This window comes from Protobothrops mucrosquamatus, unplaced genomic scaffold, assembly GCF_001527695.2.
Source record: "Protobothrops mucrosquamatus isolate PMUCROS unplaced genomic scaffold, P.Mucros_1.0 scaffold1931, whole genome shotgun sequence".
Classification (NCBI taxonomy): Eukaryota; Metazoa; Chordata; class Lepidosauria; order Squamata; family Viperidae; genus Protobothrops; species Protobothrops mucrosquamatus.
This window is the reverse complement of record NW_015388052.1, coordinates 421,720-449,338: the sequence shown is the minus strand read 5'-3', so window position 1 is coordinate 449,338 and position 27,619 is coordinate 421,720. Positions and strand designations below refer to the sequence as shown.

Genomic DNA, 27,619 nt, shown 5'->3' with positions numbered 1-27,619 from the left:
AATATAATGAGGTATGCTCCCATACAGTGCTCCCTCCCTCTTCCCCCCCGCCCTCTCCCCCTCCCTCGTTTCTCTCCCCCCGTCTCTCTTCCTCTCCCCCCCCCCGTGTATGATAATAATGCAGTACGTTCTGCTGTAAAGATTTATTTCCCTTCAATTTTCATTGTTTTATTTTATTGGAGTAAAGTTTGGCCACTTCTAAGGCTGCAGATAAAAATCAAGCACATTCTTAACACCTTTACCGTGGATTCAGCTCTTGGTAGCCATGACAGAGCCGTGGCAAGCCAATAAGCGGGCATGGAAAGGACACCACCAGGAGAGCCTATGGTTCTTGGCATCTTGGGTGAAGGCAAGGGAAAAAAAAAACGCCTTGCGCATTCTTGCAAAGGAAACCACCCGTCCAGTAGCAGACTTTAGAAACACTCGGCTTGGAGGGTAGTGCTGAGCTGGCTTCGTTTGCTCTCCAGCTGGACGGGAGACCACCGGGAAATCCCGGAGCTGCGGCACCCCGGGCAGCCGTCCCTGCCCAACTGCCGCCGAGGACGGGACGAGCCTTGTGTTGGGGGGCACTTCCGCGCCCGGAACTGTCGACGCCGGGCGAGGCCAGGCGGGGGAGCGCTTTGGCGGTGGCACCAGCGGGCCGCAGCAGGGCTATGGCGCCGGCGCCTGGGCCGCGGAGGAAGGGGGCGGCGGGGCCGGGATACCCGGTCCTGCGCCGGGCCCTGCGCCGGGCCTGGCAGGAGAAGCACCTGGTGCTCTTCGAGCCGCGCTTCACCCCGCTGGTGGCCGCCTGCCTCTGCTTGGCCGAAGTGGGGGTCAACCTCTGGGTCATCCAGAGGGTGGCATGTGAGTCGCCGGGGGGGGGGGCGGGGGAGGGAGCTGCCCCTCCTTGGGCATCCCAAAAGGGTTGGATTCCAGCTCCCATAATCAGTGCAGGCTTGGGTAACGGGGGACTTGGCCAGATCCATTGGGAGGACGCCCCATTGGTGGGGGAGGAAGGGAGGGATGGCCGAGTGCAGGTGGGGTCTGGGGAGGTGTACTCGGGTGCATTGATAAACCTTGGGGACTAGAATCTTGATGAGTAGAGGGACGTCGTCAGAGTGAGGGGGGCGCCAAGAATAGAATTAGAGCCGTGCAGGTGTATTTTGGGCCAGCCCATAGTCTAAACCAGTGTTTCTCAAACTTTAAAATGTATGGACTTCAGTTTCCAGAATCTCTTACCCGGCTGGGGGATTCTGGGAGTTGAAGTCCATACATATTAAAGTTGCCAAGGTTGAGAAACACTGGATATGCCTAGGTTGAAGTATTTTGTATTGTACACCTTTAGGGAACTGCATCGTACATTGAACACGAGTACCTGTCACATCGCAACAACGAAATTGTGGTTTGTCTTGTCAATTTATTTAGGGGCTGTTAGCTTAGTGAACAATACCAGCAACAATGACTTTTGCTAAAAGACTAAAGAGAAAAATACAAAACACTAGAAAGTTATCTATTACCTGTCTCCTTGGCTACTGAAAACTAGCCCAGATAATGTGGAGGCATGATCATGTAGTGTCACAGAAAACTGGGTGTCACCGGGCGCATTTCGATTACCTGAGTTTGCCTTTGCGATGCTGGAATCAAGAGAACAGGTCTTTAAGACTATTTTATTTATTTCTATTTCCTATTTCTTGACTGCCCATCTTTCTTAGAGTTCCTGGAGACCCCAGATCCTCTGGCAGCTGAACTGATGACCATCTGTGCATTTTCCCCACAGATACTGAGATCGACTGGAAAGCCTACATGGATGAAGTGGAGGGGGTTGTGAATGGGACCCTGGACTACACCCAACTAAAGGGGGACACAGGCCCCCTTGTGTGAGTACCTATAAATGTCCAACCTTACTGAGGCTCTTGTGGGTCCATCATCATCGTCATCAACATAATATATCAAACTTGTATGGTACCCAACATCTCCCGATGATTCTGGGTAGCTCACAACAATCAAATTAACATTACTGGTAGTCCTCGACTTACATTCATTTAGTGACTGTTCAAAGTTACAACGGCACTGAAAATAGCGACATGGCCATTTTTCACACTTTCGACTGTTGCAGCATCCCCCTGGTCACGTGATCAAAATTCAGACACTTGGCTGAACTGACTTGTATTTATGACGGTCGCCGTGTCCCGGGGTCACGTGATCACCCTTTTGCGCCCTTCTGACGAGCCAAGTCAGCAGGGAAGCCAGATTCATTTAACAACCGTGTTACTAACTTAACTGCAGAGATTTATTTAACAACTGTGGTAATGGGGGGGAAACTCATTTAAACAACCGTCTTGCTTAGTGGACATTTTGGGCTCGTAAGTCTTCTCAACAATTCAGGTCTTAATAATTCTTCTAAACAACAGCACAGTGGGGGCCACCTAGACATTGGGGGAACTTCATTCCGGAGAGCAGGTGCTGCTGCAGAGAAAATGCGTCTTGGGGGTCTTGAGATATGACGTTGTTTAATCGAAGGAACCCCAAGCACATCAACCCCACAGGATCAAATTGGTGGGCTGATTCTATGGGAGACAGATTTGTTGTTAGTTGCGAAGTTGTGTCCGACCCATCGCAACCCCATGGACAACGTTCCTCCAGGCCTTCCTGTCCTCTACCATCTTCTGGAGTCCATTGAAGCTCACGCCTACTGCTTCAGTGACTCCATCCAGCCACCTCATTCTCTGTCGTCCCCTTCTATTGCCCTCCATCTTTCCCAGCATGAGGCTCTTCTCCAGGGAGTCCTTCCTTCTCATTAGGTGGCCAAAGTACTTGACTTTCAACTTCAGGATCTGGCCTTCTAAAGAGCAGTTGGGGTTGATCTCCTCTAGGACTGACCAGTTTGATTGCCTTGCAGTCCAGGGGACTCGCAGGAGTCTTCTCCAGCACCAGAGTTCAAAGGCCTCAATTCTTTGGCGCTCAGCCTTTCTTATGGTCCAACTTTCACAGCCATACATTGCAACTGGGAAAACTATGGCCTTGACTATACACACTTTTGTTGTCAGGGTGATGCCTCTGCTTTTTAGTATGCTGTCTAGATTTGCCATAGCTTTTGTCCCCAGATAGTCCCTCAAACATCCAGGTGCAGTGCCGTGCAGGCATTGGGAATCAGGGACAGAGGGAGGGAGGGAATCGTGTCCTGGGAAAAATGAGCATGGGCACAGCAAGTGTCAGGCTTGTCCCAGCTTGAGCATTTAGCAAAGAAAGACCCTCGACTCCATTCATACCAACAGACCTACTTTTACTAAAGTCAAGTGGTTTCAGCATAAGTAAAGCCAGATCTGAGTCTTCCCACTCAAAACCTGCCTTTTCCCCAATTCCTGCCCCCTCCCTTCTTGACCAATTCGTGAGTGGCCAATAGTATTCAGATTTGGTGTTGGGGTAACTGCTTTAAGGTTTGGCATCTCTTTGGTGTACTTTCACATTGTGTTCTCACCCTTCATGTCCTTGGATATGCTGGTCTGTTCCGGATTGGCATCTCTGGTTTCTGTCATCGTGTCATCCCTCTCCCCCTACATTCCCCTTCTTCCCCTTCCCGCAATTAATAATAATAATAATAATAATAATAATAGTAATAGTAGTAATAGTAGTAGTAGTAGTAGTAGTAGTAGTAATAATAATAATAATAATAATAATAATAATAATAATAAAGTTGGAAGGGACCTTGGAGGTCATCTAGTCCAACCCCCTGCTCAGGCAGGAAACCCTACACCATTTCGGACAAATGGCTGTCCAGTCTCTTCTTAAAAACTTCCAGTGCTGGAGCATTCACCGCTTCTGGAGGCAGGTTGTTCCACTGGTTAATTGTTCTAACTGTCAGGAAGTTTCTCCTTAGTTCTAGGTTGCTTCTCTCCTTGATTAGTTTCCATCCGTTGCTTCTTGTCCTGCCTTCTGGTGCTTTGGAGAATAGCTTGACTCCCTCTTCTTTGGGGCAGCCCCTGAGATATTGGGGGCTGCCACAAAGATGCCAGTGAAGCAAAGCAGGCTGAAGCTTTTACGCTGGCAGACCTGACACCAAGGAAGTTTCTCTTTGCTTCTTCTTTAAATCCCCCTTTCTCTCTCCCCCACTGCAGGTACCCTGCTGGCTTTGTTTACATCTTCATGGGCCTGTATTACGCCACCGGCCGAGGCACCAACATCCGCCTGGCACAGTACTTCTTTGCCGCCCTGTACCTGGCCACTCTGCTGCTCGTTTTCCGCATCTACAGCCGCACCAACAAGGTCAGGAGCCGTAATAGGATTTCCGGAAGCGCTAAAGCCCAGCAGGGAATGGCTAAAAGCAAAGGGTTAATGGGGGCCGTTCCCTTGCAGGGAGGGAGAAGTCTACGAAACCTCATCTCCCGGGTCACAAATTATTGATTTTACGGAGCATCAGATGTACAACGCACACTGCAAGTCAAATAAAAATAAAAAAATGATTTTTGCTGCCGCAAAGAAAGTCCAGTGTTAGGTATAGGTCAGTGGTGGTGAACCTAGGGCACGGATGCCAGAGGCGGCACTCGGAGCCCTCTCTGTGGGCACACGTGCCGTTGCCCCAGCCTCGCCTCCCCCGTGACCCCCTCCTCTCCAGCAGCCCCCCTGAAGGAGAGTCACCCCTGAGCGTGGCCCATATGGAGCAGTGCAGCCAAGGACATGGCAGCCAGGCAGCGTAGACAAGACTCTGCCCTCACACCCCATCGTGCACAGTTGATGCTGCAGGGCGCGGGCAGAGGGCATGACCACCATAGCGCTGCAGGGCTGCCTGGGTGATTGGCGGGCCCTGGAGGCGGTGAGTGGCCCTGTGGGCAGGCGGGGTGGGGGTTGGGGCGGGGCAGGGGGTGGAGCGGGGGCAGGGCCAGTTTTTGGGCATTTGGTCTCTAAAAGGTTCGCCATCACTCGTATAGGTAGTCCTTGATTTATGACTAAAGTTCCGATGGATTCTCTCCCTGGCCCCATGGTCCCATGAGCATATTTTGGGCAGTCGAAAACTGGCCCGTATTTGTGGGAGTTTGTAACGTCCCGCGATCACGCGACTCTGATTCACAGCAGTTTTGCTGCAAATTGGTGTGGCGAAAACAACCCCTAGCAAACTCTGTGTTTGCTAACACCTGCGGGTGTGCCCTTAACCATCATGACGATTGGCTTCATGACCGCCATAAAAAAAGGTTGTAAAATCAGGTCGGTCAGGCAAGGATCCTGTTTTAGGATTGCAGGCAGGCTCCCTTGCAGTCGTAAATTGAGAACTTCCTGTAACACTGCGGGGAATTTGTGTGAAGCTTTTTCTCCCCCCCCCCCCCCCTGAGTTTTCAAGCCGCTCTGCTTTTGTGCTGAAGGGTTATACGTAAATCCCTGCTATTGAAAACAAAAATAGAGCTGTTACACATTTTGTCACCCGCTGCTGGTAAAATCAAGGTCGAATCTCCTTGTGTTGATTTTGACTCCTGGTGAATATAAGGGAACATCCCTTTTAATGGGATTTTTTTTTTCAGCTTCCAAGTCTAAGCTACGGCCCTGTGATTTCCTGGTGGCCTCCCATCCAGGGGCTAATTTGAACCCACCTCGTTCAGCTACTTAAAGAGCGGTCCAGCTATTGTGACCTGTGCGGGTGGGGGGGATTGTCAAATAAAAGAAACTCAGGGGTGCCCTTGTGGGGGTTGGTACTGAGGCCTTCACTCTGCGTGGAAAAGAAATAGGGGTGTTCCATTAAGTGAACTGGGTGGAAATACAGGTAGTCCTCGACTTAGGACCACGGTTGAGCCAAAAATTTCTGTTGCTAAGTGAAGCATTTGTTAGGTGAATTTTGCTCCGTTTTTACAGCCTTTCTTGCCACAGTTGTTAAGGGAATCCCTGCAATTCTGTTAAATTAGTAACAGTTGTTAAATTAGTAAAAGCTAAGGGAATTTGGCTTCCCTGTTGACTTTGCTTGTCAGAAGATCGCAAAAGGGGATCTCGTGACCCCAGGACACTGCGACCGTCATAAATATGAGTCAGTTGCCAAGCGTCTGGATTTTGATCGTGTGTCCGTGGGGATGCTGCAGTGGTGGTAAGCGTGCGAAATAGACATACGACCCTTTTTTTCAGTGCCGTTGTAATTTTGGCCGGTCAGTAAACGAACTGTTGTAAGTCGAGGACTGCCTGTAATGTAATTTCTTTTGATGGTTGTGAGCGACCCAGAATCGTTGGGAGATGTCGGGGGCTGTACAGGTTTGATAAATTATGTTGGTGATGATGATGATGATGGACCCACAAGAGCCTCAGTAAGGTTGGAAGTTGATAGGTACTCTCCCAAGGGGGCCTGTGTCCCCTTTTAGTTGAGTGTAATCCAGGGTCCCATTGTTCTGTCCCAGCCTACGTGAGTCCTTGTTAAGCTCACAAGGAGAAACCCCTCTTCCAACAAGCAGGCTGGAACCGCAGGAAAAAACTAATCCCCTTTTATTATTCATAGACCTGAGTCAATGTCTAAGGCAGGGGTAGGCAACCTTGGCTCTTTTATGACTCGTGGACTTCAACTCCCAGGATTCCTGAGTCAGCTATGCTGAGGGGAAAGGGGGAGGTTTCCAAGCTGAGCCGTGCTGGCTCAGGAATTCTGGGAGTTGAAGTCCACGAGTCATAAAAGAGCTGAGGTTGCCTACGCCTGGTCTAAGGCAAACAAACACAGTTCACACAACCTGCACCTCCCACACTTTCCCTTTTATTATGCAGCCAAGACGTGGCTTCCTAATGCCTTCTCCTTTGCCTTTGGAGCCACCCCATTGCATTCCTCTGTCTGACTCTCTTTTCTTGTTTGCATTTACGTGCATCCTGGATACCTTCCAGCTGTGATTCATCACTGTCCAACTCAGACTCCCAGTGCAGCTGTGTCTCAGCCTGAGCGCGAGTAGAGGGGCCGGGTTCCTCGTCAGACTGTAAGTCTTGGAGCTCCTTCCTCTGACTCTGATGTCACTCCAGGCCCCTCCTCCTCCTCCTCCTCTGATTCAGCTGCCGGGTCCGCTGGCTGGCGAGGAATCACAAAACCCATTCACAAGACCCTCCACTTCATCCATGTAGGCGTTGACTACCTGTATTGCTCCCTCAGACCTCAGTCTCGGCTGCATTGGTGGTGGATGAGCCTGACTCCTCACTGCCCCCCCCTAACCAATTCTATGTGGGACAAACAGGAAGGTGATTGAAAACAAGAGTTCATGAACATCAACTAGCAGTTAAAAGGCACGACCCAAAATCCCTGATCTCAAACCACATTGATAATAAACAACACCAGTTCGAATGGGAAGGAACACAGATCATTGGGCATGCCAGCATCCACCACACACATAAATTGAAGCCTGGTATTCTAGCAAAGGAGCAATTAACAAATATGTTGATCTAGATCAGGGGTAGGCAACCTTGGCTCTTTTATGACTCGTGGACTTCAACTCCCAGAATTCCTGAGCCAGCCTGGCTCAGCTTGGAAACCTCTCCCTTTCCCCTCAGCATGGCCGGCTCAGGAATTCTGGGAGTTGAAGTCCACGAGTCATAAAAGAGCCAAGGTGGCCTACCCCTGGCCTAGATCCAGCATATGAATACATAAGAAACCAGAACATTCCAACGGCCAATCAACAAGAGAACCAATCAGCGGCTCAGACTTTAAATATAGCTCCACACGAACAACCAATCACGTGACCAGCTGACCACACTGGCACACAGGACATTGATAAGGTATCAAGGAGAATAGGACCAGGAAATCCTGCTGATGATGTTACCTAGTCTGGTGACGAAACGTTCAGAAACGAAATTGAAACGGGCTTGGAGAGCAAGCCGCCTGCCAAAATCTAAAACCTTAAGCTACAAGTATTTTCTCTTATCATCACTGCCCCTTCTTCTCCAGGTCCCTCCCTACGTGTTCTTCTTCATGTGCTGCGCCTCCTACCGCATCCACTCCATCTTCGTCTTGCGCCTCTTCAATGACCCGGTGGCCATGGCAATCCTTTTCCTGGCTGTCAATCTCTTTCTGGAGGAGCGTTGGTCCTGGGGCTGCTTCTGCTTCAGGTGAGCTCTCCCCGGGGGTCCCCTTTGCTGGTTAGGGGCAGGGAGGGGCAAGGGAGCACCTTGCAGACCTGGCCCATCTCAAGCTCGGAAGGCTGAGATTCATCCCTTTGCCGTCCTTCCCAAACCTTCTCTTTCCTCGTCACTCAGATCCTCTTGTTTCTGATCAGTTGCTCACGGTGAAAAAGCTTCACCTTCTGGGCTGGAGCGAAGATGATCAGGGGACTGGAGGCTAAAACATATAAGGAATGGTTGCTGGAACTGGGTATGTCTAGTTTAACGAAGAGAAGGACGAGGGGGGACATGATAGCAGTGTTCCAGTATCTCAGGGGCTGCCACAAAGAAGAGGGAGTCAGGCTATTCTCCAAGGCGCCTGAAGGCAGGACGAGAAGCAACGGATGGAAACTGATCAAGGAGAGAAGCAACCTAGAACTAAGGAGGAACTTCCTGACAGTTAGAACAATTAACCAGTGGAACAACCTGCCTCCAGAAGTGGTGAATGCTCCAACATTGGAAGTTTTTAAGAAGAGACTAGACAGCCGTTTGTCTGAAATGGTGTAGGGTTCCTGCCTGAGCAGGGGGTTGGACTAGATGACCTCCAAGGTCCCTTCCAACTTTATTATTATTATTATTATTATTATTATTATTATTATTATTATTATTATTATTATTATTATTATTATGGCTTGTGGACTTCAACTCCCAGAATTCCCCAGCCACCCATGGTTGGAGACCCCTGGGCTGAAGACTGGTGGTAATCCTAAGAGGGTTTGTCCCTTGATGGGCTGTGTTTCCTTCAGTTCAAAGTCCTTTTGTCTGGTGTTGGCTTGACAAAACCCCTGGACTCCTCACTGGGGATCATTAGCCAGGGTTTATTGCCTTGGTGTGATAAAAGACGCTCAGCCCTTTTACCCTAGTCAACAAGCTACAGGTAATCCTCAACGACCACAAATTGAGCCCCAAATTTTTGTTGCTAAGCGAGGCAGTTAAGCGAATTTGGCTTCCCGATTGATTTTTGCTCGTCAGAAGGTCACAAAAAGGGGATCACATGACTTTGGGGATGCTGGAACAGTCATGAGTGTGAAAAATGCTCGTCAAGTCACTTTTTCCAGGCCCCATGAAACTTCGAATGGTCACTAAACAAATGGCTGTCAGTCGAAAACTACCTGTACAAATTTATTCATATTTTTTTTTAAAGTGTACTCAATTTATATTCTGCCCGTGTCACTGTTCACTTTGCAACATCCTTAAAAGCAAAATATAAAACAACAAAAACATTAAAAGCCTTCTGTGTTCCAAATGAAAACGTTAAAGGAAACGGGTCTTGCCCTGGCATTAATTGACAGCATTTTTGCCAAAAAAATTAGTATATAACCTCCGTGGTTTTTTTTCCCTCCCAAAAAATGCACATTCGTTGGTTCCCAAGCATCGTATCCTCTCGTCTCAGCCTCAGTTCTGCCCGCCTTGTATTCCAGTCATGACTTAGGCTGAGTTCAAAGATTAGACCAAGCCATCATTGATTTAGCTTCGTGTATGTGTAAATCCAGCCAGTTGTGGTTTATTCAATTAGATCAGGGGGTCTTCAAACTTGGCCCTTTTATGACTTGTGGACTTCAACTCCCAGAATTCCTCAGCCAGCGTTGCACGCTGGCTGAGGAATTCTGGGAGTTGAAGTCCACAAGTCATAAAAGGGCCACGTTTGAAGACCCCTGAATTAGATATAAGCCATTCCCCCATCTAACCTCCCTCCTGCCTTTCTCCTTACAGCCTGGCTGTGTCTGTAAAAATGAACATCCTCCTCTTTGCGCCAGGCCTTCTCTTCCTCCTCCTCCGGTGCTTTGGACTGCGAGGTGCCATCCCAAAGCTCGCGATCTGCGCCGTTCTGCAGGTGAGCAGAGGAAAGATTTGGGGGCGAAGCTGGGAAGGGCTGCATAAGTGGAAGAAGAAATGGCCTGAGTTCATAAATGGTTTCTCTCCCTGTGTGCAAATAGTGTTAGACAAGGGACTTTGCTCACAACTGGACTCTCTGTTGCGCCACCCTTCCCTGTTCCTTTGAGCTGAAGGACTGCAGAGTTTTAGTTGGTGTTGAAAGCCATTTGAATGTGTCCATTAATTAGATAATTACCCAGAAACAAAATGTGACAGATTTTATCTTCCTGGGCTCCAAGATCACCGCAAATGGGGACCACAGCCAAGAAATTAAAAAGGGAGGAAAGCTATAGCAAATCTAGACAGCATACTAAAAAGCAGACACATCACCCTGCCAACAAAAGTGCGGATAGTCGAGGCCATGGTTTTCCCAGTTGCAATGTATGGCTGTGAAAGTTGGACCATAAGAAAGGCTGAGCGCCAAAGAATGGAGGCCTTTAAACTATGGTTTTGGAGAAGACTCCTGCGGGTCCCCTGGACTGCAAGGCGATCCAACCGGTCAGTCCTAGAGGAGATCAACCCCGACTGCTCTTCAGAAGGCCAGATCCTGAAGTGGAAACTCAAGTCCTTTGGCCACCTAATGAGAAGGAAGGACTCACTGGAGAAGAGCCTGATGCTGGGAAAGATTGAGGGCAAGAGAAGAAGGGGACGACAGAGAATGAGGTGGCTGGATGGAGGCACTAAAGCAGAAGGCGTGAGCTTCAATGGACTCCAGAGAGATGGCAGAGGACAGGAAGGCCTGGAGGAACGTTGTCCATGGGGTCGCGATGGGTGACGTCTCTGCTTTTTAGTATGCTGTTATGATTTGCATAGCTTTCCTCCCCAGGAGCGTCTTTTAATTTCTTGGCTGCAGTCCCCCATCTGCGGTGATCTTGGAGCCCAGGAAAATAAAAACTGTCACTACCTCCATTTCTTCCCCATCTATTTGCCAGGAATTGAAAGGGACGGATGCCATGGTTTTCTTAATGTTGAGTTTCAAGCCAAGGTTAGATTGCCAAAAAAATAAATGCTGGGAGCTGCCTAATAACCTCTCAGGAGAGCTAAATTCCTGCAAGGTAAGAGAAAACGGGCGGATCCTCTGCCCCCTTTTTAAAGCGTCTTTTCCATGCAGGACCATTGCATCACAAACAGACAACGGTAATAGTAGATAGATAGGAGATAGGAGATAACATTGCAGGAGTCTTTGTAAAATTGAATGTAAAATAACGGAGCAAATCCACCCTTTAGGACAGATGCAACAACGTGGATTTTGATGCGTGGGAGGCAGGATGCCCTAGCTGGGTGGATTCTTGGCAAGGCCGTTGCAAGCTGTCTTATCTCTTGCAGGTCGCCCTGGGCTTGCCATTCCTGATGGAGAACCCCGTGGGATACGTGTCCCGTTCCTTTGATTTGGGTCGTCAATTCCTCTTCAAGTGGACCGTAAATTGGAGGTTCTTGCCCGAAGAAGTTTTCCAATACCGGGGTTTTCACCTGGCGCTCTTGGTCCTCCACTTCACGGCCCTGGCTCTCTTTGCACTAAAGAGGTGGCACAGGTGAGCAGGTGGCAGTTCGTGGGGAAAGGAGCTACGAAAAGGAGGTCCTTTCTGCCTCAGGCCTTAACAGAATAACAGAGTTGGGAGGGACCTTGGAGGTCTTCTAGTCCAACCCCCCCTCCCCCCCCCAAGTATACCATTCCAGACATGGCCGTCCAGTCTCTTCTTAAAAACCTCCAGTGATGGACCACCCACAACTTCTAGAGCAGTGATGGCGAACCTTTTACAGACCGAGTGCCCAAACTGCAACCCAAAACCCACTTATGCATCGTCGAGTGCCGGGTGGGTGTGGCCCATTGGGTGGGCGTGGCCCATTGGGTGAGCGTGGCTGTGGTGGTAACGGCAGACTGGGTGGGACTAAAAAGTTCAATCAATCAATTCCAACTTTGCAAGATCTTTTTTCCCCGCAAGAAGTTGAAATTGACTGACTGAACCTTTTTTTTTTTTTTTCTTTGCACACGGCGGCAGAGGCCTAAAGCGAAAAGGTTTTATAAAACCCAGCTGAAGGCCTAGGTCTCGGGCAACGGCACGTGTGCCCACAGAGAGAGGGCTCTGAGTGCTGCCTCTGGCACCCGTGCCATAGGTTTGCCACCACTGTTCTAGAGCATGAGTCTCTTAATGACTGCAATGACTTGCTTAACCGTGGCTAAAACTTCTGGAGGCAAGATGTTCCACTGGTTAATTGTTCTCACTGTCTGAAATTTCTCCTTAGTTCTAGATTGCTTCTCTCCTTGATTAGTTTCCATCCGTTGCTTCTTGTCCTGCCTTCTGGGATTTTGGAGAATAGCTTGACTCCCTCTTCTTTGGGGTAGCCCTAGTCTTTCTTTTCTACATTGATGGAAATGGTTTTAAATTTTCTACCACCATCCTCGGAGAGAAAGATCTATTTGTTGCATTTGTCTTCATGTATAAAGTCAACAGTTCCGGAACGCAGGCAGTCATCCACCCGGGATCTCACGTATTGATGGGGTTAATCCTGGCAAATAGTCCACCGTGAAACTGACCTATTTTCTTACTGGTCCCCTACAGATCTGATGAAAACATCTTGAGCCTATTAAAGGATCCAGCCAAGAGGAAGGAGCATCCAGAACCCCTTTCAGCAAATCATATCCTTTTACTGAATATGGGTTTTTCTTGGTTTGAAGTACGTTATGAGAAGAATTGATTACCCAAAGTTAGGGGTGTCCAACAGCTTTGTTCCTTATGCCATCCGTCTTGTAAATTCGCAGGATTTCCCCCCCGCCATGTATATGTTTAGATTTGAACCAGACTATCATGTGTGCATAATGGTGTTTTTTTTGAGAGCTGGAATTTCATTTTAATGAAATTATATATATATATATGTACTGTATGTATGTATGTATGTATGTATGTATGTATGTATGTATGTATGCGTGTGTACATATATATATATATATTCAAGATGGACAGTGTTTAATGTTCATTTGCTACGTATATGTAGGGATGTGGGTCTGTACATAAGTTGTACATAGTATGTTTAGGTGTGTGTCATGTATGTGTTTCACTTTGAGAGCAGGCAACTAAATTTCATTTTTGATGTGTGCCCTTGTGCCCACGGTAAAAAAAATGACAATAAAGATTATCTTATCTTTAATGTATGCTGATTAGTGTACATTTAAAGTGACAAATTATTCTGTTCTGTTCCGTTCCATTCCCTATTCTATTCCATTCTATTAACCTTAACAACTTAAGACTTCTGAATTCTGGCAGTTGAAGTCCACAGACCTTAAAGTTGCTAAAGTTGGACATCCTTGGTATAGACCAGGGGTAGGCAACCTCGGCTCTTTTATGACTGGTGGACTTCAACTCCCAGAATTCCTGAGCCAGCATGACTCAGCTTGGAAACCTCTCCCTTTCCCCTCAGCATGGCTGGCTCAGGAATTCTGGGAGTTGAAGTCCACGAGTCGTAAAAGAGCCGAGGTTCCCCACCCCTGGTCTAGTTCAGTGTGCGTGGCAATGTTCCTATAGCCCTCCGAGTTTTGCACGGTGCCATCTTTCCTTAACCGAAAGCCACAGGTCATTTTCACCCTCTTTACCTCCAATTTCATTGGCGTTTGCTTCAGCCGCTCCTTGCATTACCAGTTCTATGTCTGGTATTTCCACACCCTGCCCTACCTGTTGTGGTGCACACCACCCAAGAAGCTGGCCCATCTCCTGAGGTAGGTATTACCTTCCTGGAGCTTGTGGGGGGGGGGAGGGATAGGAGCCAAGGATCTTTTTGTCGTATTTCAGAGTCTCTTCACCTGGGCCAGCATTGCCCTTGTTCTCCTCACACTGGGAACATTGTGTGGTGGATGGAGGGAAGTTACGAGCTGCACTGCTGGTTTCAGTGGGAGTGTTTGTGTGTCTGTTTTTTGTCTGTGTCTGTCTCTCTGTGTGTGTTTGTGTACGTGTATCAACAGTTATCCAGCCACTGAGATTTCAAAAGAATTCCCTTCCCCCAAGAGGTGGTGGCACAGGTGGTCCTTGACTTACAACAGTTCGTTTAGTGACAGTTCGAAGTTACGACGGCAGTGAAAAAAGTGACGTGGCCGTTTTTCCACACTTTAAACAACCGTTGCAGCATCTTCACGGCCACCTGATCAGAATTCGGACGTTGGGCAAACGACTCATATTTATGACGGGGTCACGAGATCCCCTTTTGCAACCTTCTGACAAGCAAAGTCCACGGGGGAAGCCAGATCCACTTAACTACCGTGTTACTAACTTAACAACTGCAGGGATTCCCTTAACAAGTATGACAAGAAAGGTCGTAAAAAGGGCGCAAAACTCAAGTGACAAATGTCTCGCTTAGCAATAGAAAAAATTTGGGCTTAATTATGATTGTAAGTCAAGGCCTACCTGTAATGCATATTGATGCCCTACATGACCAATGTGTATCCCTGCCATTTGTTTTGTGACTTGTGAGGGAGTGGTGTGATCCTAGCCACAAGGTGGTAGGAAATGATCCTTCATTTATCTTGCTTGACTGAGCAATTGCAGCAGGTGTGGAGGATGGGCTTGGTGGAAGAGGAGTGGACAGCCTAAAATCCCAAGTTGCTCGTGGCCATCTAGATGTTTATCCGATATTGGTTGCCCTGTTCCTACCATTTTTAAGCTGGAAAACCCAAAGAACCCTGTTATATATCCTAAAATACAGGTAGGGACTTGACTTACAACTGCAATTGAACCCAACATTTCTGTTGCTAAGCGGAATAGTTGTTAAGTGAGCTTTGCCCCCGTTTTACGACTTTTTCTTGCCACAATTGTTAAGTGAATCACTGCAGTTGTTAAGTTAGCAACACAGCTGTTAAGTGAATCTGGCTTCCCCCTTGACTTTGATTGTCAGAAGGTCGCAAAAGGGGATCACACCTGACCCTGGTACACACTGCATGCGTCATAAATAAGAACCAATTGCCAAGCATCCGAATTTTGATCATGTAGCCGTGGAGGATGCTGGAATAGTTGCATGAACAACTTTTGTAACTTTAAATGGTCACTAAACAAATCGCTGTAAGTCGAGAACAAATCTCCTGCTTAGATTGCCCAAATCCTTGTCCTTTACGTCACTCTCGTTTTCTTCTTTTCTGACACTCCCAAGTGACCCCGGGAGACTGTAACCATTATAAATGTGAGCCAGGGGCCGAGTGTTTGAATTTTGATCAGGTGACCACGGGGAGGCTGCCACCGTGGTAAGTTTGAAAAATGGTCGTTAAGTTTCTTTTTTTCATTGTAATTTTGAATGGTCGCTAAATGAGTGGTTGTAAATCGAGGATTACCTGTAAGCTTAACATGGGAGGAGGGGAAGGAAGGCCCTTTATATGCATGTGACAGTCTAAGACAGAGGTCCCCAACCTTTTGGGCACCGGGAACCGGTTCCGTGGAGAGAGGTTTTTCCACGGACCGGAGGGTGCGTGGTTTTGTGTGCTGCCTGCATCCCGCGGATGGGGCTTTACTTGTTTGTGCGGACCGGTTGCTGGCATGCCGGTCCACAGACCGGGGGTTGGGGACCCCTGCTGTACACGAACAGCCATAAGCCTGTCACAGGAAATGGGTGAAAGCTTTGCGCACTGCTACGATCGCTCCTGGTGGTAGAAGCTGAAGTCCAAAAACATCTGGAGAACATCCCAGACCCCTGGTCTAAGGGACATCATTTCTTCCCAGAAATAGCCTGTTTCCAAGTCATTCAACGAATCCCAGGCTTTCTCTAGAATTCATCTATCTTGCATTCAGGTACATATTTTCACCGCAGTGGGGAATAACCGGAAAACTCCTTCCTTTCCTATTAGCCCATAGGTCACCCTTTTTTTTTTTTTTAGTGCTTTCTGCCTCAAGCTAAATCGTGGTTTTTCTTCTCTTGGTTTTTCTTCAGGGTGCTTATTCTAGGTTTAGTCGAGCTTTCGTGGAACACGTATCCCTCGACGGTCTACAGCTCCGCTGCTCTCCACGTGTGTCATGGAATCATCCTTCTGCAGCTCTGGTACGGGACAATGTCTTCTCCAGAAGAGAAGCCGCCGTCGAAAAAGGTGGAATGAAAATGACTCCGAAGAGGGACAACACGACTTGGGACTAAGATCGGATGTGGCTGAGGACAACTGACAAGGGCTGTTCGTAAATCTGCCTGATGCTCGAGGTGACCCACGGCCTTCCCTTCCCGGCGGCTGAAGGGTGGCGCGGAGTGGGAATTGACAGAGGTTTATCGTCACACCAAAAGATAATGTGGAATAACCTGAATAAAGGACAGTACATGGTTTGATACGAGGCTTCCCGTGGTTGCAATGTATATATTGTCATAGGATGTGATATCCTCCAGAGTCTGTCTCTTTTTTTTTAAATTGGAGTTGTTCGCTTTTTAATGTGGATCGAACACTCTTTACCACGACTTGTGACAAGTCAAGGGAAGGTTTTTGTAAGATGCCCTGTGGCAAATTGCGCCCTCTAGTATACAGGGCTCCCCAACCTTGGCCACTTTATGACTCGTGGACTTTAACTCCCAGAATTCCTCAGCCAGCAGGGCTGGGAGTTGAAGTCCACAAGTCATAAAGTGGCCAAGGTTGGGGAGCTCTGCTCTGGTCGTACAGGTAATCCTCAACGTACGACCGCAATTGAGCCCAAAGGTGAGACATTTCTTAAGTGAGTTTTGCTCCATTTGACGACCTTTCTTGCCACGGTTGTTAAGCGAATCACTGCAGTTGTTAAGTTAGCAAAACTCACTTAACCAGGGTCTCGCTTAGCGACGGAAATGTTGGGCTCAATGGTGGCCATAAGTCGAGGACTACCTGTACCTTGATTATACACCTTTAGCAAAGCGGCAGACCGAGAGGGGGAGGGAGAATGGCCTTGGGTGGTTGTATTTTTTGAAGCTCTCCACCGTCAGCAAAGTCATACTTTTTTTTCCCCCCAGCCCGTCTCGTCAGCAATACAGACTCTGGATTCCAGAATCCTCTTTATTGGCCTCGCCTGCTCGTCACACGTCATTCGGGTTGTAGCACAACATGTTCAGCTTGATGTTCTCGTCCCAGTGGCGGAGCAGCAGGAAAAGCTGGCGGGCTGCTCCTTTCAAAGCAGCCACGTCCAGGCCTTCGGGCAGCAGCTGCCCCCGCAGCCAGGAATCCGCTTTGGCTGCCAGCAGCTCCCATTCCACAAAAAAGCCGGCGCAACGATGCTCCAGCCAGGCCAGGGCCACGGCTGTGGCCCAGCTCGTGCTCTCTAAATCGCCCTCCTCGGTCTCCAACCCGGCCTCCTGCAGGCTGAGGCTGGCTTCCGAAGCGTCCGGCGAATGGTCGCAGGCGTCGGTTTCCGAGCCCCGGCCGCTGTCCGCCTGGGCCCACACAACGGCGCTCAGAACGTCTGAGCAGGTGCTGGGCGAGTGTGGAGAGTCCGGCTCCATCCCCTGCGCTTTGCTCGTCCTGACTCCCTCTTCATCGGCTTCCGGGGGAGGCTGGTTTGCCGGTGGCTTTGGGGTGTTCTTGGCGATCAAAGCCCACGGAGAGGTGCTGGAGGCAGGGCTCAGGCTGGCCCGGTGTGAGGGATAAGGAGAGGCCCGGCACAAGCGGTCCAGGGGGATCTGCACCGCTTCCGAGAAGGCCTCGTTCAGGTGGAACAGGCCTGGGGCTTGCTGCAGCTGCACCTGGGGAGGTATGGACAGAAGAGAATTATCTGGAGCTCAAGGTTGAACTGTGGGGGTCCTTAATAATAATAATAATAATGATAAAGTTGGAAGGGACCTTGGAGGTCATCTATTCTAGTCCAACCCCCTGCTCAGGCAGGAAACCCTATACCATTTCGGACAAATGGCTGTCCAGTCTCTTCTTAAAAACTTCCAGTGTTGGTGCATTCACCATTTCTGGAGTCAGGTTGTTCCACTGGTTAATTGTTCTAACTGTCAGGAAGTTTCTCCTTAGTTCTAGGTTGCTTCTCTCCTTGATCAGTTTCCATCCGTTGCTTCTTGTCCTGCCTTCAGGCATTTTGGAAAATAGCTTGACTCCCTCTTCTTTGTGGCAGCCCCTGAGATATTGGAAGACTGCTATCCTGTCCCCCCTCGTCCTTCTCTTCGTTCTCTCTGAGCTTGGTTGGTTTATTTATTAATTTATTTTATTCATATCTCAACTTCTTAACCACCCATCTCCTTCAGAGAAGGGCTCGAGGCAGTGTGCAATTCAATCAATAAAATTAAGCATTAAAAACAGAGCAATTTTAAGATTTATATATAAAAACCAACATTCTAAAATTACAAAAGAGAGAGAATTCCAACACGGGGAGGTTAGCTTTCTTGCAGATGTTTCCTGACCAAACTTGGAACATCATCAGTGCTAGAAGTGAGTGGGATGTGTTCCCTACATCTACTAGTACTGATGAGGTTACCTAGTTTGGTCATGAAACATCTGCAAGAAAGCAATCAAGCTCAGAGAGCGCCAAGGGTCCCCAGTTGGAGGTATATTTCAGCTTTCCTTTTGAATTAAGTCAGAAGAATTTAGGGACCTTGCCTATGCCGGGACCTCTTTTAATTTCAGGAATTTTGCCCAGCCCAACTTTGCCCTGGGTTCTAAAGAGGGATAAGCAGTCCCAAAGCAGTGTTCCCATTCATTATCCTGGCGGGAAGGCAAAGACTTGAGTCTCAAGCCAAAGTCTAGCAAAAAAAAAAAAAAGGACAGAGCTTGATTGGCTTACACTCCTGGGTTAACAAGCGCACAAGTGGAGAGAGAGGTCTTACCAGGGGGAGGTAGTCGTGAATGGCACTGTTGCAACCTGAGGACTGCTCGCTTTCTGGGCTCAGGCACTGTGGGCGTAAAGCTAAGCCGTGGCGTCTCCACTGACCACTGAGTCTGCCGAGACAAAAGCCGCCTTGCCTGATCAGGCCCCAGTAGAACTGTAGTCTCCCTTCTTGCCTAACCAGCATGTAAGTTAGCCTTCCCTTTCTCAGTTACCAGCCAAGCAAAGGCAATGGATGAAAGCCATGCCCAGTTCCTGCAACTGTTCATCATGTTTTAGCCTCCAGTCCCCCAATCATCTTTGTTGCTCTTCTCTGTACTCTTTCTAGAGCAGTGGTGGCGAACCTATGGCACGCGTGCCAGAGGCGGCACTCAGAGCCCTCTCTTGTGGGCACGCGCGCCATGCCCCGGAGATGGCAACCGTCCCTCTTCAACCAGCCGCCCGCTAACTCGCCGAGGTCCCACGTGGCCAGATGCATCCCAGCACCCATGCGCTTGCTGGCCTCTGTGTGCGGGGGTCGATGGTGTCAGGCAGCAGCCGCCCTGCCCCCTGCCTCACCTTGCCCTGTGAGAATGGCACCGCCGCCCTGCCTCACCTTGCCTTGCCTCACCCCGCAGGACGAGCCTTCTTCCCACCGCCCCACCTGCCAGAGACCCCCTGGATCTCCCCCAACCCTGCCCGGCCCTCACAGGCATCCCTCCCCATGAGCAACATTGAGGTGATCACATCCATCTTGGCCACACCCACCCAATCTGCCATGACCACCACAGCCACACCCATCCAATGGGCCACACCCACCTGGCACCTGGCGATAAATAAGTGGGTTTTGGGTTGCAGTTTGGGCACTCGGTCTCTAAAAGGTTCGCCATCACGGTTGTAGAGCGTTTAAGCTTGCAATACATGTTTATGGTCTTTTGAACGGCCTGAATCTTCTGATTTTTGGGCACTTTGCCATCATTGTTCTAGAGTCTCAACATCTTTTTTACATCGTGGTGACCAAAACTGGATGCAGTATCCCAAGTGTGGCCTTACCCAGGCCTTGTAAAGTGGTATTAATACTTCACGTGATCTTGATTCTATCCCTCTGTTAATGCAGCCCAGCACTGTGTTGGCCTTTTTGGCAGCTGCAGCACACGGCTGGCTCACACTTCACTTAAGTGATTGTCCACTAAGACTCCCAAGATCCCTCTCACAGTTGCTACTATTCAGCCATCCTGGGCAGACTGACACTTTGCTCCAGTGTCAATCAAAGAAAGATCTTTCTGCCAAACAACTCTTTGCCCATTCATGCCCACCCAAATGGCTCCTCTACCAGAGAGGCGAGGTAGCTTTGAAAGAGTCACCTGCGGCCTAGGAAACTCTCAATTGACTTCAAGGAGCCTTCAGAGACGGGAGAAGGACTGGAGCTGGGTCCTAGGCAGTGAGAGAGAGAGAGATACTCATGAGGGCTGGAAACCAGGTGTAGGGCTCCCGAGCATATCCATCTGGACTCTTAAGTGTCACGTGATTTATCTGGTTTTGTTTACTCATCCCTCGGATGTACACCAAAAATGCAAGGCTGTATGTGACTTGGGCTACTGTCCTCCTCAATACACCCAGGTTAAAATGAGAATGTTGGAGTTAACACGGAGAGCCAATTTGATCTAGTAAAGGCGCCAGGCTAGAAATCAGGAGACTGTGAGTATCTGTGGAGAGTCTTAAGTCATCCAGGTCAGGGTTGTCCCAAAGATGCTTTTTCAAAAGGCACCTGGTGTCAACGCTGCTAATATCGGATGTTCTTGCTTTGACAACATATGGAGATGCAGCCATTTCCCTTAATTTGTGTGTTAGTTACTCTTAGAGTTAGAATTAGATGAGGAGGAAGAATGTGTATGGGAATTAGTTAGACATAACAATATCGTAGTAGTGTGTGATTCAAGATTGTTGGAAATAAGAGATAAGAAATGGAGGGTTGGAGAACTGGAGGGAAAGCCTGCATTTCAAACTAATTGGAGAATGTGATTTATGACTGTCAATTAGAGGAGGGAATGGTGCTTTGATACTATGTGCTCAGGGGAGGGGAATTCAGATTTTGGCTTCGACTATGTACGTGCCGAAGCTATGCTATTCGAATAAAGATTCTTTAAGATAAACAATTCTTTAAGGAACCATGACACCTGGACTTTCTCTCTTTTTTTCCTTTAAGAGGTTTCGCTTCTCATCCAAGAAGCTTCTTCAGTTCTGAAGAAGTGAGGAAGCATTTTAGACGAGAAGCAAAACGTCTTCAAGGAAAAAAAACAAAAACAAAAGCTCCAGGTGCCTTTTGAAAACGCAGCTTTGGGACAGGTGACTGTGAGTTCTAGTTCCGCCTCAGTCATGATAGCCGGCTGAGTGACATTGGGCCAATCACCAGGAGGAAATGGTGAATTCGAGTTTTGCCTTGGGCATGAAAGCCAACTGAATGACTTTGGGCTAGTCACTCTCTCTGAGCCCAGCCCACCTCACAGGGTTGATGTGGGAGAAAAAAGGAGGAAGGAGGAGTATATTAGATACATGTACCACTTTGAGTTGTTCATAACAAAAAATAAAAGCGGGATATAAATAAATAAAAATAAAAAATAAACCTGATTTAGTAGAAGTTGTGAAACCCAACCTCGTACTCTTCTTCAATTTTACAAAAGCATACATAATAATAATAATAATAATAATAATAATAGTAATAGTAATAGTAATAATAATAAAGTTGGAAGGGACCTTGGAGGTCATCTAGTCCAATCCCCTGCTCAGGCAGGAAACCCTATACCATTTCAGACAAATGGCTGTCCAGTCTCTTCTTAAAAACTTCCACTGTTGGAGCATTCACCGCTTCTGGAGGCAGGTTGTTCCACTGGTTAATTGTTCTAACTGTCAGAAAGTTTCTCCTTAGTTCTAGATTGCTTCTCTCCTTGATTAGCTTCCATCCGTTGCTTCACAAGGACATTTGATAAATACAGGGGTGATCATCTAAGTATTATCTGGGTATTATCCAGGTATTACCCCCTTTTATTGGTATCATTATGTATAGTAATAATGATATTACTATACATTACTCTGTATATGTATAGTATATTACTCTCTTGCTTTGTATGTACACTGAGAACCTCTGCACCGGAGACAAAATTCCTTGTGTGTCTAATCACACTTGGCCAATAACATATTCTAATCCTAATTCTAATATTCTAATTCTAAAATTTCAATTCTAATATTCTAATTCTAATTCTAAAATTCTAATTCTAATTCTGTTCTATTAATTTTGGACACCGAAGCTTGAAACCTGAATACAACCCTGGACACGGACTACCAGATCTTCCTTGTTTCCCAGACCCCATAGTGAGTAAGGCTTACCACTAGGACAGCTCGACCTGGCTTGTGTGGCTGAAGAAACACTGACTGGTGAAGGAGGAACTTCTTGTTCTAGGAAGCAAAGAAAGATGCAGGTGTTAAGTGGGCAACCCTTGCCAAAACACAGGATGTTCTCAGGATGGTCAGCCTATTCTCTTACTGGAAAGCTTTTGGACAGCAGTGAAATTAAGAAAGTTGGAATTGACTTTTGCCCAAGAGAAGATCAGAAGTGCCTGGAAATCAGAGGTCAAAGTGCATCAAAGTTCAAGGAATAGCCAGACATGGCAGAGGGAGCTTGAGATTGATATATATGTGACAGGAACTTCTTCCAGGAAAGCAGAACAAAAATTTTTTTTAAAAAAAATAAGCTGGGCTAGGAGTTCTTAAAGAGAGTGGGCCCTTGAAACTCTTTCAGGGGCCCCAGAAAGTCAAATGCATATTTTTAAATTTCTCTGTTTTAATTTCAAATATAATAAATACTGATAGATACAACTATCTATTCTAAACCAATAGATCAATATTCTATCTATTCTAAACCAATAGATTGATATTGATAGATATAGCTCACGTAAACTTTGGAGCCCTCAGTGATTTTAAGAATTTAAAGGTGTCCCAAAGCCAAAATGTTTGTGAATTGCTCAGCTAGGTTAAATGGGAAATTTGAGTACTTTGTGGCTTAGCACTTTTTTTGATGAGAAGGAATTCAGACAATGTCTTAGCATAAGGTATTATCTAGATCAATATTTCTCAACCTTGGCCGCTTTAAAATGCATGGACTTCAACTTCCAGAATTCCCCAGCCAGCTAAGCTGGCTAACTAATTCTGAGAATTGAAGTCCACCCATTTTAAAGTGGCCAAGGTTGAGAAACATTGACCTAGATCGGGGTAGGCAACTTTGGCTCTTTTATGACTCGTGGACTTCAACTCCCAGAATTCCTGAGCCAGCCATGCTGAGGGAAAAGGGAGAGGTTTCCAAGCTGAGCCATGCTGGCTCAGGAATTCTGGGAGTTGAAGTCCACAAGTCGTAAAAGAGCCAAGGTTGCCTATCCCTGACCTAGATCAATAAACCACACAATTTGGGCACAGCCTATTATGTGAGCCTGGCAACAGTGGCTTTCTGGTGTGGTTTTGGCTTAGATAGGTTGTGTGAACTCAGCAAGCATGTTGCCTCATTGCAGAGAGCTAAAATAATGCAGGCTGGCTTCTGTGCAGATTGGGCCAGAACGGCTCACCCGATCACCTCATCCAACATTCCCAGTTTTAATCACTTGCCATTTCCCAGCACGTGTGCTGCTACGTGCAGTTGCTGGGAAGCACAGCTATTTCTCGCTCCCGGGAGTATAAATAGGAACAAGGTAGAAACAGACTTTTTTTTTTCTTCAGAATTTAGCTACAGCAGAAGGAGGCTCTAAAACTTAATTGAGGCATAATGCCAGGGGTGATGCCCACCCCGGAGCGATTTGCTGGGGGAGGGTGGGAAAAGGGATATTCTTAGCAGATCAGAGGACTTGCAGGAAAACTGGTAAAAGAATTATTCCACAGTGAAGCTAAAAAATAAATCAACATTTAAAAAGAGGTAGTAGTCAAATGTGTGGAGTTATAATTCCCACATTACCAAGCCAGCATATTCACCTAATTCATTGGATCAAGGAAGGCTGTCTAAATAGAGATAACTACAAAATGTGCACAAGGCCCACTGGATGAAACCCAGAAGAATAGAGCTACGTTTGACCCACACATCCCTTCCCACCTTCTGGACATTTTTTTTTGAAGCCCTTCCCTCTGCTGATGTGCACCCACTGGCTGGGTTCATGCAACCTGCTAAACCAAAACAGGAAGACCTAACATGTATGTTAAAAGCTTGATTAACACTCTCTTACTTTGTTTTTTCCCCAAGCATGTTCGCATACATGTTAACACATGTAATAAAGGTTAAAGAGTCTCTCCGGATTTTACTCCCTTAGTCATTGCCGACTATAACAATAGCAGTAGCACTTAGACTTATATACCGCTTCATAGTGCTTTACAGCCCTCTTTTAAGTGGTTTACAGAGTTAGCCTATTGTCCCCAACAATCTGGGTCCTCGTTTTACTGACCTCGGAAGGATGGAAGGCTGAGTCAACTTTGAGGCTGTCAGGATCAAACTGATGGCAGTGGGCAGAGTTAGCCTGCAATACTGCATTCTAACCACTGCGCCACCCCGGGCAGTGCTCATCTCCATATCGTGGCCATTGAGCCAGCGATGTCCGAAGACATTTCCGTGGTCATGTGGCCGGCAGGACATCACAGAACGCTGTTTACCTTCCCACCAAAGCGGTAACTATTTATCTATTTGCAATTGCATGCTTTTGAGCTGCTAGGTTGGCAGGAGCTAGAGTTGAGGACAGGAGCTCCCCCTGTCGTGTAGCGCTCGGGTTTCAAACCTGGGCTGCCGGCTTTCCAGTTGACCAGCTCAGCATCTTTAATGTCTGAGCCACTGTGCTGCCCCTGTAATTTCAAATTAAACCGATGAGGTGTGTACCTGCAGGAACAAGAGCATCATCCAAATCCTGTGAATCCTGCCCGTGCCCCAGGCTTAGCGAGTAACTCTGATGACGCTGATTGAATAAACGGGACCCTTTCTGATGATTGTTTACGCCGTCTGGGAGAAAGCAGAGTCAGGATGATCAGACGTATTTCCGGCTATCCTGCTAGCATTTCAGCGATGAACATTTATTTGTCTTAAAAAAGACTCTTTTTTTAAAAATCCCCACAGCTCCGGAAGTCAAAAGCAATCCTCTGTTTTTTAGTCAGAGGCTAAGGTAGCAAATATTGTCACGAGCAAAAGCTCAAGCAAAAAGACCAGGCCTTTTTAATAAAATGAGCAAATGAGAGTCAAAAAACAAAAAGGGGGGGGGGGAAGCTTGCTTAATATTTTGAAGAAAAATTCTAAAAAGAATCTTCCCGTTATAAATTTGCTACGCCCAGCGTCCAAAATGATTGAATTATAGAACTGATCAGGTTTGTTTCCATTTATTTGTTAATAAGAGTTTAATACATGTTTATTTGTGATGCAACTAATTACAAAAAGGAGGAAAAACTGGAATTACTGGACAATACCAATATCCTGGAACCATCGATCTTCTTTATGCCATTGTTTGTGTCACAGATACTAGGAGCAATAGCTTACAGGTAGTCCTTGACTTACAACAGTTCATTTAGTGACTGTTCGAAGTTAAAATGGCACTGAAATAAGTGACTTATGACCGTTTTTCACACTTACAAGCATTGCAGCATCCCCATGGATGCTCTGCCAACTGGCTTGGGGGTGGTGGTGGTGGTGTCTAAGAGTACCTGCAACCCTGAGGGTGGTTGGGTGGGTGAAGGTGCTTCCTCTGCCTTTTAACTCTGCAATCGTTCTTATTAACTCTGTTTTGATTTGGCTTTTAACTTTGTTTTTAACTATGGTATTTATGTAATTTTTATTGTTGGACTTATAAACTGCCCAAAGTCGCGCAAACGTGATGGGCGGGTATAGAAATTAGATAAATAATTACGCTCCCATTCTGGGTAGTCCTACCTGGGCTGCGAACCTGAAGTGCTAAAGGCAAGGTCTCCTTAGTGGAAGAGTCTACAGGCACCGCGGAGGTAAACGTGGACGGGAGATTGCAAGCCTTGCTGGACTGGACAGCTTTAAGACGGAACCTGCGGAAGAAACCTAAGGAAAAGAAGAGAGAGAATTATTTCATTGATTTCTTTAATGCGTTTTAGAATTCTGGTCCCCTTCAGTTAATACTCAGCCTCTTTGTGGCAAAACCACAAAATAGCATTAAAAATTGCAAAAGATAAAGCGGAAGTGTTGAAGGTCTGTCTCAAGAGAGACCACTCATGAGACCTCAGATGTTCTTGAGGTACAGTGAGCAGCCATCTTTCAAAACTGGCCATTCTGTTGGCTAGAAAAGATATTATAAACAAATACTATTATTATTATTATGTATTATGCTAGAAAAGTATGATGAGGATTTTGCATGTATTAACAGTAGTAAGAATTGTATCTGTATAGGGTGAGAAAAATGAAGAAATCTTACTGGAAGAAGAGAGGATCAAGAAAGCACTGGATTGTGTTGTATTGGACAGATTTATATTGAGGAAGATGTACTATTGAGTAACAAATGGACCCAGACAACACGTTGTTTACTAAGCACTTATTGCACGAGGTAACCCAGCAGTAAACACAGTAAACAGTGGTCTATAGTAAATGGTGGTTTATCTTACACTATCTACAATATCATACACCAGGAACAATATACATACATGTGCTAATACAGCAGGATCCAACAAACCACAGTTACAGCAGGAAACGGAAGAGAGAGAACACATCAGCAGAGCCTTCCCTTTATACAAAGGCTCTTAAAGAGACACAGACCCTGCTGAGTCATTCCCATCTTTACATCTTATATCAGTGATGGCGAACCTTTTAGAGACCGAGTGCCCAAACTGTAACCCAAAACCCACTTATGCATCGTCGGGTGCCAGGTGGATGTGGCCCATTGGGTGGGTATGGCCCATTGGGTGGGCATGGCTGCGGTGGTAACAGCAGACTGGGTGGGACTAAAAAGTTCAATCAATCAATTCCAACTTTGCAAGATCTTCTTTTTCCTGCGAGAAGTTGAAATTGACTGATTGATTGAACTTTTTTTTTTGTACATGGCGGCGGAGGCCTAAAGCGAAAAGGTTTTATAAAACCCAGCTGTAGGACTGGGGCGGCAGCGCGCGTGCCCACAGAGAGGGCTCTGAGTGCCGCTTCTGGCACCTGTGCCATAGGTTCGCCACCATTGGTGTAAGATAAACCACCATTTAATATAGACCACTGTTTACGGTGTTTATTCTTGGGTTATCTCGCGTGATAAGACGCTCTGACAACATTGCTAGCTGGAAGCTCGTTGGGAAGGTTACAAACGGGGATTGCATGATTCCTGGACGCTGGAACTGTCATGAATACATGCTGGTTACCAGGTGCCCAGAGGATGCTGTGACTCTACCTCCAAAACCGGTTGTTAGTTAATAATATACCAAAATTTGAAGGCAGGAAAAGTTGAGGAAAAGGAGCGTTTACCGTGTTCCACTTCTGCTTCTCTCTGAGCCACAGTCTCGTTATCCCGGATAACGGAGGCAGCGGTCAGGCAGTGAAGTAGCTTCTCCAATCCCGGGTTTTGCTGCTGCTGTCCCCGGGAATGTTCCAGGCTGTCTTTGGGGAGGAACAAGGAATCCAGGCCACCGATCACCTCCCAGGAGACGGGCTTCCCTGCACTGAGGGCATGGATCACCACTTGGCACTGGAGAGAAGGCAAGGGGTTGCCATCAGCCATTCCTTGCTCCAAGGCTGGTGATGGGCTGAAAAGGTAGGGGGGATCCAACAGCATGTCCCAGTCAAGATGGACAGGTGACAGCAAGTTGCCTAGAAAAGAGTAAGCCATTGGGATGCAGAGGCAAGGTTTTGCAACAGGACACGACCTGCTCAGATAATTCAGAAAGTGGGGTCCTTCGTGGTCTCTGAGCTTACAGTAGTGGCCAAAATTGTG

General features: G+C 47.2%; 2 protein-coding genes across 2 annotated transcripts in view; one reads left to right on the top strand and one right to left on the bottom strand.

Annotated features, from left to right (window-relative positions):
• Nucleotides 1-653: 653 nt before the first annotated feature.
• ALG3 (ALG3 alpha-1,3- mannosyltransferase) lies at nt 654-16,249 on the top strand. Its single transcript, XM_015823633.1, has 9 exons — nt 654-846; nt 1,760-1,859; nt 4,098-4,245; nt 7,868-8,028; nt 9,793-9,913; nt 11,281-11,486; nt 12,516-12,592; nt 13,522-13,666; nt 15,859-16,249. Exons 1-9 carry the CDS (start codon nt 654-656, stop codon nt 16,019-16,021), a joined length of 1,314 nt encoding a protein of 437 aa, XP_015679119.1. The 3' UTR covers nt 16,022-16,249.
• Nucleotides 16,250-16,936: 687 nt separating this feature from the next.
• Nucleotides 16,937-27,619, bottom strand: part of VWA5B2 (von Willebrand factor A domain containing 5B2) — a 43,287-nt gene continuing 32,604 nt past the window's right edge. The window contains exons 16-20 of the mRNA XM_015823627.1: nt 27,154-27,495; nt 25,618-25,755; nt 24,580-24,699; nt 18,700-18,752; nt 16,937-17,616 (exon numbers count right to left, since the gene is read on the bottom strand). Of these exons, the coding sequence (XP_015679113.1) occupies nt 16,954-17,616; nt 18,700-18,752; nt 24,580-24,699; nt 25,618-25,755; nt 27,154-27,495 (1,316 nt within the window). The 3' untranslated portion in view covers nt 16,937-16,953. The remainder of the gene's footprint in view (nt 17,617-18,699; nt 18,753-24,579; nt 24,700-25,617; nt 25,756-27,153; nt 27,496-27,619) is intronic.